General features: G+C 46.9%; 2 protein-coding genes across 6 annotated transcripts in view; one reads left to right on the forward strand and one right to left on the reverse strand.

Moving 5' to 3' along the window:
- Window positions 1-570, forward strand: part of LOC148501598 (solute carrier family 41 member 1-like) — a 51,286-nt gene extending 50,716 nt beyond the window's left edge. For all 4 annotated transcript variants that reach the window (XM_088450229.1, XM_088450228.1, XM_088450226.1 and 1 more), the window contains exon 11: window positions 121-570. In XM_088450229.1, coding sequence (XP_088306355.1) covers window positions 121-306 — 186 coding nt within the window. In that variant the 3' untranslated portion in view covers window positions 307-570. The remainder of the gene's footprint in view (window positions 1-120) is intronic.
- ALDH1L1 (aldehyde dehydrogenase 1 family member L1) overlaps window positions 491-12,498 on the reverse strand; it is an 84,835-nt gene continuing 72,827 nt past the window's right edge. For both annotated transcript variants that reach the window (XM_088450225.1, XM_088450224.1), the window contains exons 18-23: window positions 12,278-12,377; window positions 10,255-10,353; window positions 9,250-9,415; window positions 5,706-5,811; window positions 4,457-4,656; window positions 491-1,738 (exon numbers count right to left, since the gene is read on the reverse strand). In XM_088450225.1, the coding sequence (XP_088306351.1) occupies window positions 1,683-1,738; window positions 4,457-4,656; window positions 5,706-5,811; window positions 9,250-9,415; window positions 10,255-10,353; window positions 12,278-12,377 (727 nt within the window). In that variant the 3' untranslated portion in view covers window positions 491-1,682. The remainder of the gene's footprint in view (window positions 1,739-4,456; window positions 4,657-5,705; window positions 5,812-9,249; window positions 9,416-10,254; window positions 10,354-12,277; window positions 12,378-12,498) is intronic.

The following is a 12,498-nucleotide window of genomic DNA, read 5'->3' on the forward strand; positions in this document are numbered from 1 at the left end:
GTGACATTTTATTTATCTTAACTCTAAATGTATTGTTTATGGTTTGATACTGACGTTAAGTATTATTCTATGTTGTGGCTGTTTCCGTGGCCGACTAACTTTGATGTGTTACTGTTCCAGGTTAGCATCTTGTTATACATTTCTGACCTCATCGTGCGGTTTATGTGGAGGAAAGGACTGGACCCGGATAATTTCTCCATCCCGTACCTCACTGCGCTGGGCGACCTGCTGGGGACCGGATTTCTCGCCATCTGTTTCCGGCTGGTCTGGTTACTCGCAGGGACCGAGTCTGAGCTGGGCGGCTGAATGGACTGATCTCTAGTTTTTTGCAACCAAATTTCCACTTCAAAAGGAGCAATACGAGATTATCTGTGGCTGGGGGGCGTTTTACCAGCTGTATACACTAAACAGACTTCTTTACAAAAATGTAAATGGATACAGGAATATTTATCAGCAGTCACGAAATTCTCAGCAAAAACACTGCAGGGGATTTAGAAGGAAAACCTTTTATTTGTATTTTAAATCTGATGCTATTTCTTTACAATAAAACCATTTGTGCGGAACGAGTGACATTGTGTCACGTGAAAAGTCTGGCGTCACCCCCTGTGTTCATGGTGGGGTGGAGCTCATGCACTCTCCTACAGGGGGCGCCCACAATCTACCCACTGGAGCTGATACTTCTCTCGCAAAGATGCTTTACCTCACTGCATACAGGCAATTATACATGAACGGGGAGATTAAATTAGCCGCGAGGTTTACTACGGAATGGGACGGTTTCTCCCGCGCATTTTGATGCATATTTTTCCTCCCAGCTCCTGTGGATGCCACATAGAATCCTGCTCCTGGTAATTAACTTGCGGGGTTCCCGCAGCTAATTGAGTCAGGTAGCACAATCAATTAGCTGCGGGGTAAACCCTAATTGAATCTACCCCTTGTATAAGTGATACGGAATCATCTGCAGCCAAGTTGTGTTGAATTCTGCGTCAGCGCCATTGATGCTAAGCTAGCCCCTCCCAATCGATCCCACGGGGGAATAAGGGTCTATTATACTCCCGAGTGGCTGCAGCGCAAGCAAGAGAATAGCAGGGTTCACATTATTGGGAGTACAATTTTATCGTCTAATTTACGGTCTATCATTTCCTACTTGTATTGTTGGTTAGATACACTCTTTAGCACAGGGTATCTGAATCTGCAGAAATCTAAAAACAAAGTAGAGTCTTCTTCGTTTAGGGGGCAGGTATCATACATAGCCCTTTATACACGTCCACACCCCCTCCCCTCATGGCGGCTTGGGACCGCTACACCCCTCAGAAACACTATGTGTCGGGCACAGGAAGATTAGTGCAAATTACATTGTATCTCTACATTCAGTGATTGGTTTTTGGTCAGTCACTAGAAGTATATAATTATTACTCTAAATTCTATTTACAGTTCACATCATTTCCTATCGGTCTTCAAAGTGGATTATTTAATCACTTTACACAACAGTTAAACAAAACAAGAACATATAGAGATTAGACAAGGATAGGCCAGGCACAGGGAATGGATCCCATAGTCAAATCTAGAAGGGTCCTCGATCTGAAGTCACGACGAGGAGACATGAGATAGAATTCTGTGACACCGGTAATAATTTGTACATCAGTCCCAGTCAATTTTGTTGTAATGATCCCATATATAAGATTCTAGTACTCAATAGTAACTGTTTTGGTCTTTAAATATTCATTCAGCGCTTCTTGACCTGAAGGAGGAGAGAGGTACCAGTCAGGTGTAATCTATTTTTACTACAAATTCATTAGGGCAGGGCTTGACAAATCCCAGGGGCCAGGTCGCCATGGCTACCAGATTTTGCTGCCTGGCTACTAGATTTTGCAGTGAGGGAGGAAGCAGATCCTCATCAGCTCTGGCGGAGATTCATGCCTATAGTATTGCGGTGTTCATATTATGCATAGGAGTGCATGTGCTGAGTGTCGCCTGCAGTGACTGCTGTGCCTGTGTCCGTCCCGGCCTGCACTGACTCCATCCTGCTCGGACTCCTCCTCTCCATCCTGGCCTGCTCTGACCCCTGCTGTCTGTCTCAGTCTACGCCAGGCATGTCAAACTCAAAATACCAACTGGGCCAAATATTCAAGGTCTTAAGAGTGTGGGGGCCACAACAAAAAAAAGTCTTATATGCAATTTTGAAAGGTTTATTATTAATAAAGACCAATCCAGTGCCCCTTATGCAATGCCCTCTGAATTTGTGCCCATTATGCAATGCCCTAGTAGTGCCAATTATGCAGTGCCCCAGTAATGCCCCTTACGTTGTGCCCCCAGTAATGTCCCTAGTAGTACCCCTTATGCAGTGCCCCCAGTAATGCCCCTTATGCAGAGCCCCCCAGTAATGTCCCTAGTAGTGCCCCTTATGCAGAGCCCCCCAGTAATGCACCTTATGCAGAGCCCCCAGTAATGTCCCTAGTAGTGCCCCTTATGCAGAGCCCCCTAGTAGTGCCCCTTATGCAGAGCCCCCAGTAATGCCCCTTATGCAGAGCCCCCAGTAATGTCCCTAGTAGTGCCCCTTATGCAGAGCCCCCTAGTAGTGCCCCTTATGCAGAGCCCCCAGTAATGCTCCTTATGCAGAGCCCCCAGTAATGCCCTTTATGCAGAGCCCCCAGTAATGTCCCTAGTAGTGCTCCTTATGCAGAGCCCCCTAGTAGTGCCCCTTATGCAGAGCCCCCAGTAATGCCCCTAGTATTTCCCCTTATGCAGAGCCCCCCAATAATGCACCTTATGCAGTGCCCCCAGTAATGCCCCTTATGTTGTGCCCCCAGTAATGCCCCTTATGCTGTGCCCCCTCCCAGTATAGAACAGGCCCCACACACCTGTGCAGTACTTACCTTTCTTCACGATGGCCGCTGTGCACCGCTCCAGTCCACGCCGTCTTCACTCCCACCGTCCTGCGTAGACGCTGCCGCTGACTGGATCTAATTAAATCCAGAGCGGCAGCCTCCTCTCATCGTGGGTGACGCGTGTTGCATCACTGGGAACGCTGGCCTCTGATTGCTTTAGAGACCAACATTGCCAGCTTTAAATGAAGTAAACACTGCCCGATCGGAGCTCAGGGGTGTGGGCAGCATATTATATATATGTGGGCCCACACTGTCGGGCCTCACAAAATGTTTATTGGGCCGCATGTTTGACATGCCTGGTCTACGCTGATCCTCCTGTACGTCCCGGCTCTCTACTGTCTCCTGTCTCTGGCTGCATAGAGCTTCCCGGTAATAGGGTCTATGCATGGGCAGGGATTGCGGAGCAGTGTCAGAGGGTTAGTGGTGTGACCACGAGGGGAGGGGGGGGGGGGGTCTTGTACTTTCTGGCACCATAGTTTTATGTGAAATGTGGTCCGTTATTACTGGAGGGTGGGGGGTGGAGCAGGGGGGCTGTGCAGAGCAGTGAGGGGGCCTCCATGTTACTGTATCCATTCAACTGTGACCATTTTGTGGGCTAGTATATAGTGTGTATAACACACAGAGCTGTGCTCCTCACTCACTCCTGTCATTTTTGGGGGTTGGCGGTGATCTGGCTCCTACACTTTCATCTTGGCTCCTAGATTTTAGAAAAATTTGTCAAGCCCTGCATTAGGGTGCAGTAACTCTTTACAACCAGTTGGTGGATTCACTAGCATTCAAAGGGCAAGTCTCAAAATAAACCAATGTAAACTACATTTATAATATATATATATATATATATATATGTATAATTAGTGATTTTATCGCGTTGGTATTTATTAACATGGAATAGCATCCCCCCCAAATGCATATTACAGGCATTTTATAAGTCGTAATGGGGGAGATGTATGAAGCCCAGAAGCGGTATCAGCGCACGCTATGCGCCCCTGTCATTATCGGCGCTGCTATCTACAAGATAGCACTGAGCGGCAGGGCCATGTATGAACGGTCATAACGCATGACCGTTCGGCCGGCTGTAGCTGTCGTTATTGACAGCTACAGCCTGGCGCTAGCCTATCCCCACAGCAGGGACAGCGCTGTCCCTGCTGCGGCGGCTGCCGGCTCCAGGGCTCCACGCGGGGATCTCGCGATACTTGCGAGATCCCGCGCATGCTCAGTGGAGCCGGCCGGATCAGAGACACAGCGCATCAGCACTAGGCTGATGCGCTGCTCTCTCTAACGGGTAGCGCCGGAGGGGGGAGTTAACGCTCCCCCTCTCCGGCTGATGAGATGTTCTCACATCTCATCGGTAGTGCTTCCTGCTTCGCCTCGGTAAAGAGGTGAAGTGGGAAGCGTTATAGCGGCACGTTAAGTGCCGTTATCATACATCTACCCCAATATGTCCTATATAGACTAGCTTGGCTGGTTGTCTCATGACTGTTTTAGCCATTGGATCTTTTGGTGACTTATAATATCAATATAGCTCACATCAATATGATATCAAAATACACAATAAGAACAGTTATTCTCACCCAAGTCCTTTCCAAAGCCAGACTGTTTGAAGCCCCCGAAAGGCGCGGCAACATCAGTTTTATTGTAGGTATTCACAAAGACCGTTCCAGCTTGGAGCTTCTCGCTGACATACAGAGCTTTGCCGATATCCTTCGTAAAGACCCCAGAGGCAAGACCGAACTCCGTGTCATTGGCGCGCTTCAGAACTCCGTCAATGTCACTGAAACGCAGAGAGATCAGTTTCATCCCTGCGGAGAAGTGACAGGCGGAAAGTCTGACCGCACAATCACTCCCTAAGTGCTTTCAATGCTACTGAAACGCGTACACTCATCTTCTAAGTGATAATAACGCACGATTACAATTATATTGGAGTAGCGAGAATGTTATATGCAGGAGCTTTGCATGGTCCCAAAGCTGCAGTTACGTTGGCCTTGCCTAAGGTGGCGCTGTTGGTTTTATGACATGGAGGGTTATTGTTAACCGAAAATTCTGCTGTAATCTCTCAGCAACCAATCGGCATTCAGTCTAGTGCAAATTGCCAATGTTTGATTGGTAATTAGGGTTTCAGGGTCTCATTCAGACCCGCTCGCGAGCGCAGGACGCTCGCAAGCGGGTCGATGGTACCCAAATGCGTATGCGCACGACGGAGGGAGCATCGTCGTGTGCATGCGCGAGACCCGGATAGCGACAGCCAAGCTGTCGCTCCGGGTCTCGCACCAAAGGGGGCGTGCTGTCGATGTTGAGTGACAGAACGCCCCCTTTGGTGGGCGTGGCTGCCAGACGGAGGCGTTCCCATGGGAACGCCTACCGTCTGGGTCCGGCCCCACTGACATCACTAGTGATGTCAGTGGGAGTGATTTTGGCTCTGATAAAGCCAAATTCACTCCAGGGCTTGCAGTCACCGAGACTCTACCGCAGGGTCTCGTCGCAAGCCCGATGGTCGCGATGGTCTTGACCATCGCGACCATCATCATGGACGATCGTCCAATAGGCCGCTCCATTTTTAAGTAGGAGGGCCCTGACTCAGAGCGAGCGCTCTGGTCAGAGCGTCCGGCTCTGAATCAGGCCCTCAGTCCATATAGGGCATTTGAGCGATTTAGGTAACCCACCCTCTGCTGGACCATTATTAACTAGACCCATTGAAGGCTAGACTGATTCTTTCAGCCCATCACTTGGCTAACTGTGACTAATGAAACAACCAGGTAATGGTGGCAGCAATTCCCCCCGTCACGGGCCAAGTAAAGGTATTACATAGAGACAGTCTCCTACCCATCTTTAAACTTGGATATGATCATCACGGGCCCGAAGGATTCCTCCTTGGCAATGAACGTGTCCTCAGCGACGTCTGTGAATATCGTTGGCTCAAAGAAAAATCCTTAAATCAAAAAAACAAATAAGAGTTCGTCATAACGTAGACGGCATCTGGCAGAGAAGCTTTTATTCATGTTCTGGTTTCACCCACAGACATTTTCTTTACCTTTAGAAGACTCAGAGTCCTGGACGCAGCTATAATAACAAACACTACGCTATGAAGCATTTTTAAAAACAAGAAGAAAAAAACTATTTGTGTGGAAGAACCTTAACGCTTCAGACCCTTTAATTATATACAAAGCTGGATTCAATATACTGTATGTTATAATAGGCATAGAGTAATACTGACAAATATATATGTATACAGAGGACTTCAGCTTATTGGCTCGTAGCCTTGTACATGTCCTCCTGCAACTTTTAGAAAATATTTAGCGTTGCGGTTTTGGATTCCTTCTGGGCTTTTCAGCCATGCTTGTATAACATCACCGTTACTGTAAGTTGCACTGTGTTATTAATGATGTACACTATCAGCAGCATTTTGTTTATTTTCTCATTACTTTTCACAATTCTGCTAAAATGGCCATACAGTATCACTCCACAAACCACCCATCATACCTACCCAGCCACACCCTGATCCATTAAGCCACTCCACTATCCACCCAGTCATACCCTGATCCTCTAAGTCACTCCCCTATCCACCCAGCCACACCCCGATCTACTAAGCCACTCCCCTATCCACCCAGCCACACCCTGATACACCCAGCGCACCTTAATTCACCGAGCCACTCCCAAATCCACCCAGACACTCTCCTATCCACTAAGCCACACCCTGATCCACCCAATACACTCTGATCCACCCAACCACTCTCCAATTTATCCAGCCACACCATCATCCACCCAGCTACTCCCTAATCCACCCAGCACACCCTGATCCACCCAGCCACTCCCCAATCCACCCAGCCACACCCTAATCCACCCAGCCACACCCTGATCCACATAGCTGCTCTCCAATCCACCCAGCCACACCCTGATCCACCGAGCCACTCTCCAATCCACCCAGCCACTCTCCAATCCACTAAACCACACCTTGATCCACCCAGCACACATTGATTCACCCAGCTACTCCCAAATCCACCCAGCACACCCTGATCCACCCAGCAACACCCTGGTTCACCCATCACATTCTGATCCACCCAGCCACTCTCCAATCTATCCAGACACACCCTTATCCACCCAGCTACTCCCTGATCCACCCAGCCACACCCTGATCCACCCAGCCACTCCCCAATCCACCCAGCCACACCCTGATCCACCCAGCAACTCCCCGATTTACCCAGCCATTTTCCAATCTCTCTAGTCACACCCTCATCCACCCAGTTACTTCCTAATCCACCAAGCAACACCCAACAACCCTGATCCACCAAACAAACCCTGATACACTCAGCCACTCCCCAATCCACCCAGCTCCCAGTAGTGATGGGCATTGGTGGATCATTAAAATGGAATGGTGACAGCTCCCAGTAGGGATGGCCATCTGGGGCTACGGAGCTAGGCTCTGTGTCCCGGCGATGATGATAAAGAAAAAAATACCATCACACTGCTATGTGCCAATGTTTGAACCATTGGATCTCCTCCATCGATGGCAAAACCATTGGCTATCGGTGGTTAACCATCGATGGTCGATGGCTATTGCTAGCTCCCAGACAGGAGACCCTGAGATCCTAATACTGATGCAAGTCAGTATCTAGTTTATCACTGATCTCTGCCCAAGCCTCTCATATAGGGCTGTGTCACACCAGCAAGTAAAATGTTCACTTTAAAAACACACCGCTTAACCCCTTCAGCACTGACAGAGAAACGCAGACAGCAATGAGTGATTGTATAGCATGGCAGCATTAGTTCTCAGTCTCAGTTGCTGTGTGTGTCCTCCTGGGGCTCCGGGCCGCTAGAACTGGCACAAGCAGAGTGAGGAAGTCGGATAAAGCAGATTTTTGTGCCTCGTCCAGTTCATTATATATTCCGGTAACAGCGTGTTCTGTCCTGAGCCACCCTCTCCCCTTCCTGCATTAATACAGCACACGGGGAGCTGGCTGGCTCAGAGAATGGAGGAGACTGGGCGGCCATTGTGATGGGGTCCACGAGTCAGTGAATATTAAACGTATTTGGGGCGATAAAGATCTCACCAGAGGGATTTAGACTGGCTGTCGCCGCTCCCAATGTCAAAGCCGCTGCTAAATATCTGACATTATTCCGCTTATATGAAATGTATCAACCTTCTAAAGAGGACATGTAAAGACGTTGCCCATAGCAACCAACAGCTTCTAGCAATCATTTATCTATTACATTCTATAAAGTCATAGATAGAAGCTGATTGGTTACTATGGGCACCGTCTCCACGTGTCCGCTTTAGAAGTTTAATATATATCTCCCCCTCAGTGCTCCTGACACCCGATGGAAACCAATTGTGCCCAGCATTAACCATTTATAGTCAGCATTGAATTGCAAGATGTCTCCTGGAGGAAAATGATCCATTAAGGGGTCCATACATCAATGGCCTGATTTCCCCCGATCTCCGCTTCCCTGATCTCCGTTTCTCTGACGATCAGCAAAATCCAACAAGTTAGGAGTCCCCGACTCACCGTTTCCAATCATTTTTGGGTCAGAATCGGCGAATCGTGGATTTCCAACATGTTGGATTTTGCTAACTCTTTTACACAACCGGTAAAACGCAGCATTGTGGCGACAGATTGTTGATGTATGGGCCTCATTAGAGAGGGGCAGATGTGGGGGGATGTTGAGTGTCTCCTGGGTGGCAGCAGGGGTGCCTGCTGTTTTAATCATAGCTCGTATTAAGGAGCTTGGAGGTTTCATAATAAACATTATGTTAGATTGGCAATTTCCTTTGAAATCAAAGACAATAGGCAGCTATAGCGCCACTTGCAGGCAATGACCATCTTAGGCTTTTCTGAGGGCTCCAATAAATACACAATTAGATTTCCCTATTTGTAGTCATAGACAAAAAGAAAAGATAAAAAAGTCAGAGATAACCCTGTAGACCAATCTCCTGAAGAACTACTAAAATTGTAGAAAAAAAAATCTGGCTAAAAACCGAACAATTGAAGGAAATTTAATGAAAATGAAAAAAAAAAGTTTCATAGAAAATAACAATGCATTTAATTATTCCAGTGATATTGTTGCAGTTTGTAAATAAAATGTAAGCACTCGCTCTGCCATAGCGTAGACGCCGTGGGTGGAACCACATCAGGTGATTGCTGTAGAGGCTGCGGCAATCACCTGACGTGCTTCTCTGGTGGCTCCACCCATGGTGTCGACGCCACGGGGGAGCACACGTCACAGGTCACTTCCTCCTAGTTGACCCGACAGTACTGCATTTAGGTGAGCTACCAAAATTAAGACCGCAAGCTACCGGTTGGAGACCACTGCTGTATACTGTACATCTGTATATTCCTGATCTCTGTGCAGTAATAAGAAGAGTGCTCACCAGGTCTCGGAAGCTGTTTCCCCCCGTATACCAGTGTAGCCCCCTCCTTCACTCCGGTCTGGCAATACTCCACTAGTTTATCTAAGTGTGCCTTGTGGTTCTGGGGTCCGTGGTCTGTGGACCTGTCCAAGGGGTCACCGATCTTCATTTTCTTCACCTCTTCCACCTGTCAACGGTAGGAAAACTTAGATCACATCGGCTATGGGATAACATCTAGCGCCTCCATGTGTCTGTCTAACAGAGTATATGTCACTCCCTAGCTGATAAGGTTCATCCAATTCAATGTCAGGTAAGCCGGCTGCATGTGGGTGATATGTATAGTAATGTACACTGAGTATTTAATTCCTTCTGGACAACAAGTTCCCTAGAAGAATATCTGATGACATCAAAAAGAACCCGGGTCACAAAATATTATTATTTAACTGCTATTGTCTGGTCAATATTAACCTAGCTAGATGGGTGAATGGAGCTAGAGATTTTATTATGTGCAGTAGATGTTAATGTCAAAAACACAGAGGACCTGAGCGCCCATTAAGGCATTTAGCAGCTGTTTTAATTTCTAATCTACCACCTTTGGGCTGTTTTTGACAGGATGGAGGTGAAACGCGTAGTGCTGTAGAGAGCATTGATCTGTATTGTGTACCGAGCAGCCCTTTTGCACAAGTAACTTAGCGAGCCAGACCTCCAAGCTCTTCTGTAAGCATAAGTCTTCCCAGGGGCTCGGTGACACCATAGCAATCAATGAGCTTCTGCCCAAATTTGGCCCAAAAGGTAATTTACAAGTTGTAAAAGTGCAAAGTCAAAATGCAAATGCTCCTTAGTGACATAACACACCTATTTTTGCACAAGTGTGCCTAGATTTAGGGAAAAGCGCACAAGTATGCATAATGGAGTCACTGGTGGGTGCACAAGTGTGCAACGGCCATCAGGAGCAGTTGTGCGCTACAGTATTTTCTAGGGTCAAAATAACCGATAGGCCTCAGTCCCTATAATCCCAGCACTCACCACTCTCCGCACAAACTCATCATGAATTGTGTCCTCCACAAATAGTCTCCCGGCAGCGATGCAGTTCTCCCCTTTGTTGAAGAACACAGCACCCATCCCCTGATAGGAGGACAGAGAGGGGGCGATAGAAAATAAATTATGTATCCGTATCTTCATACTAATGTCAGATAACTCAGAGTACATGATCCACAATTTAAGCAGTGGAGGAAAGGGTATGCAGTCGCACTGTCAACAACCACTATGTTGAGATTCTTAAAGTGACACCTGAATGTCGATAGTTATGATGCCGACATCGTTAAAATGTTGACATCATACATGCCGTCATCTGGAAAATGTTGACATGAACAAGATGTCGACATAGTTAAAATGTTGACATTAGAGTTAGGGGTTAGGAATACTTCAGAAATGCATTGTCAACACTATGACCATGTCGAGATTTCATCAGTGTCAACATGGTGATTGTTGACATATTAAATTTGTCGACAATAAGAATGTTATAACGGTCAAAGTTAACATAATTTACTGAACCTGGGCAAAGGACTTAATAGTAGACTATGCAAGAATACACACTGGGTCCCCCTAGTGGCAGGACAGCTAACTGCTGATAATAACCACTAGTCCTAAAGAGATGATAATGCCAGAATATTATGACTATTGATGGTGATGTGACTACGTTAGTGCGCGCACTGATGAATCTGCAGTTGGTGTTTTCTCCAGTCTCATTTTCCATCCCTGCCTTAATATATTCTGTTTTCCTGAGATGTACATTATGGGGCATATTCAATTGTTCGAGTAAAGCAAAAAACCCGCACCTGCAAGGTTTTTCCTGCAGGTGCGGGTTTTTTGCAATTCAATTAGGTGAGTTCTTTTTTCTATTTTGCGCGCCGGGAGGTTTTTATTCTCGCACCTCCAGAGCAAGTGTGATTTTTTCTAAAATCTCTAATTTTAGGACAAATCAGTGGGACTCGCTCTGGGACCCCGACGTCACCCCTCCTAATGACTAATTAAGCTTTTTGGAAGTTTCCAATTAGCTTAATTAGTCAGTAATTACTCACCTTCCGAAGTGCTGTCTTCTTCATCCAGCATCAGGACCCGGACTCCAGCAGCAGCGGTGAGTATGTAGTGTGTGTGAGTGTATGAGTGAGTATGAGTGTGTGTGACCCCCGGTGTGTGTGTATCCCCCCCCCCAATGTATGTGTGGCCCCCCGGAATGGGCGCTGGGAGAACTACATCTCCCAAAAGCACTTGCCCCTCCCACCAGCCCCTGGATCCTCCCAGCAGCCCCCTCTCCAGTGAGAAGATAGAGGGAAGGCCACCGAGAGCCACGGAGACCCCCGGGCAGGTTAGTGCAAAAATTGTAATTTTTTTTTTTTTACTTGGCGCGGGGTTTTCAGAGCTGAAAACCTCGCAACCACTTTTTAAAAATTGCATACCGTGGGTATCGGGAGTGCGCATACCCACGGTAATCCAAAATTAGGCACGTGGGGCACGAGGTTTTTTACCTCGCTAAACCTCGCGCCCAATTGAATATGCCCCTATGTATTGAACATGCATTTCATATGGAGACTTAGGGGTATATTAATCAATTTTAATAAATTTCTAATCGATCAACATCGATGTTGTGTTTCTGGGGCTAAATCACATAATTACTAACAGACAATTTTTTTATTTTTTTTTAAAGTGTTAGTAAATTGGGATTTAGCCCCAGAATCACAACATCGTATCCCACATTAGTTTTAAGAATAGATACATGTATTGGGCTAGGTTCCTAAACTCGGTCCTCAAGGCACCTTAACAGGTTTTAAGGATATCCAGGCTTGACCATAGATGACTAAATTAGTGCCTCAGTCAATTTGATTTAACCACCTGTGCTCAACCATGGATATCTCTAAAACCTGAACTGTTGGGGAGCCTTGAGCACCACGTTTGGGAACCTCTGGGCTGGAGGAACATTAGACAGAGAAATAATCTTTTTTATTAAAATATTCTCTGCGTTTTGTGTTCATTAAGTACAGAACCTTACCATGCGCACGGCCTTGTCCAGGTCACAGTCTTGGAAGATGATCAGAGGAGATTTCCCGCCCAGCTCCAGAGACACCTTCTTCACATTACTTACAGCACAGCTGGGTGAGAGGACAGAGCAATGAGCTACACGCTCTTAGTGATACTAAATACATGGGAAAAGCAGCAAATCAACTGAGCGATTCAAATAAAACTATATAAAGCTTAAACTCAAATAGTGAC

Source organism: Taudactylus pleione, unplaced genomic scaffold (assembly GCF_031769625.1).
Source record: "Taudactylus pleione unplaced genomic scaffold, aTauple2 ptg000512l, whole genome shotgun sequence".
In the NCBI taxonomy this organism is placed as follows: Eukaryota; Metazoa; Chordata; class Amphibia; order Anura; family Myobatrachidae; genus Taudactylus; species Taudactylus pleione.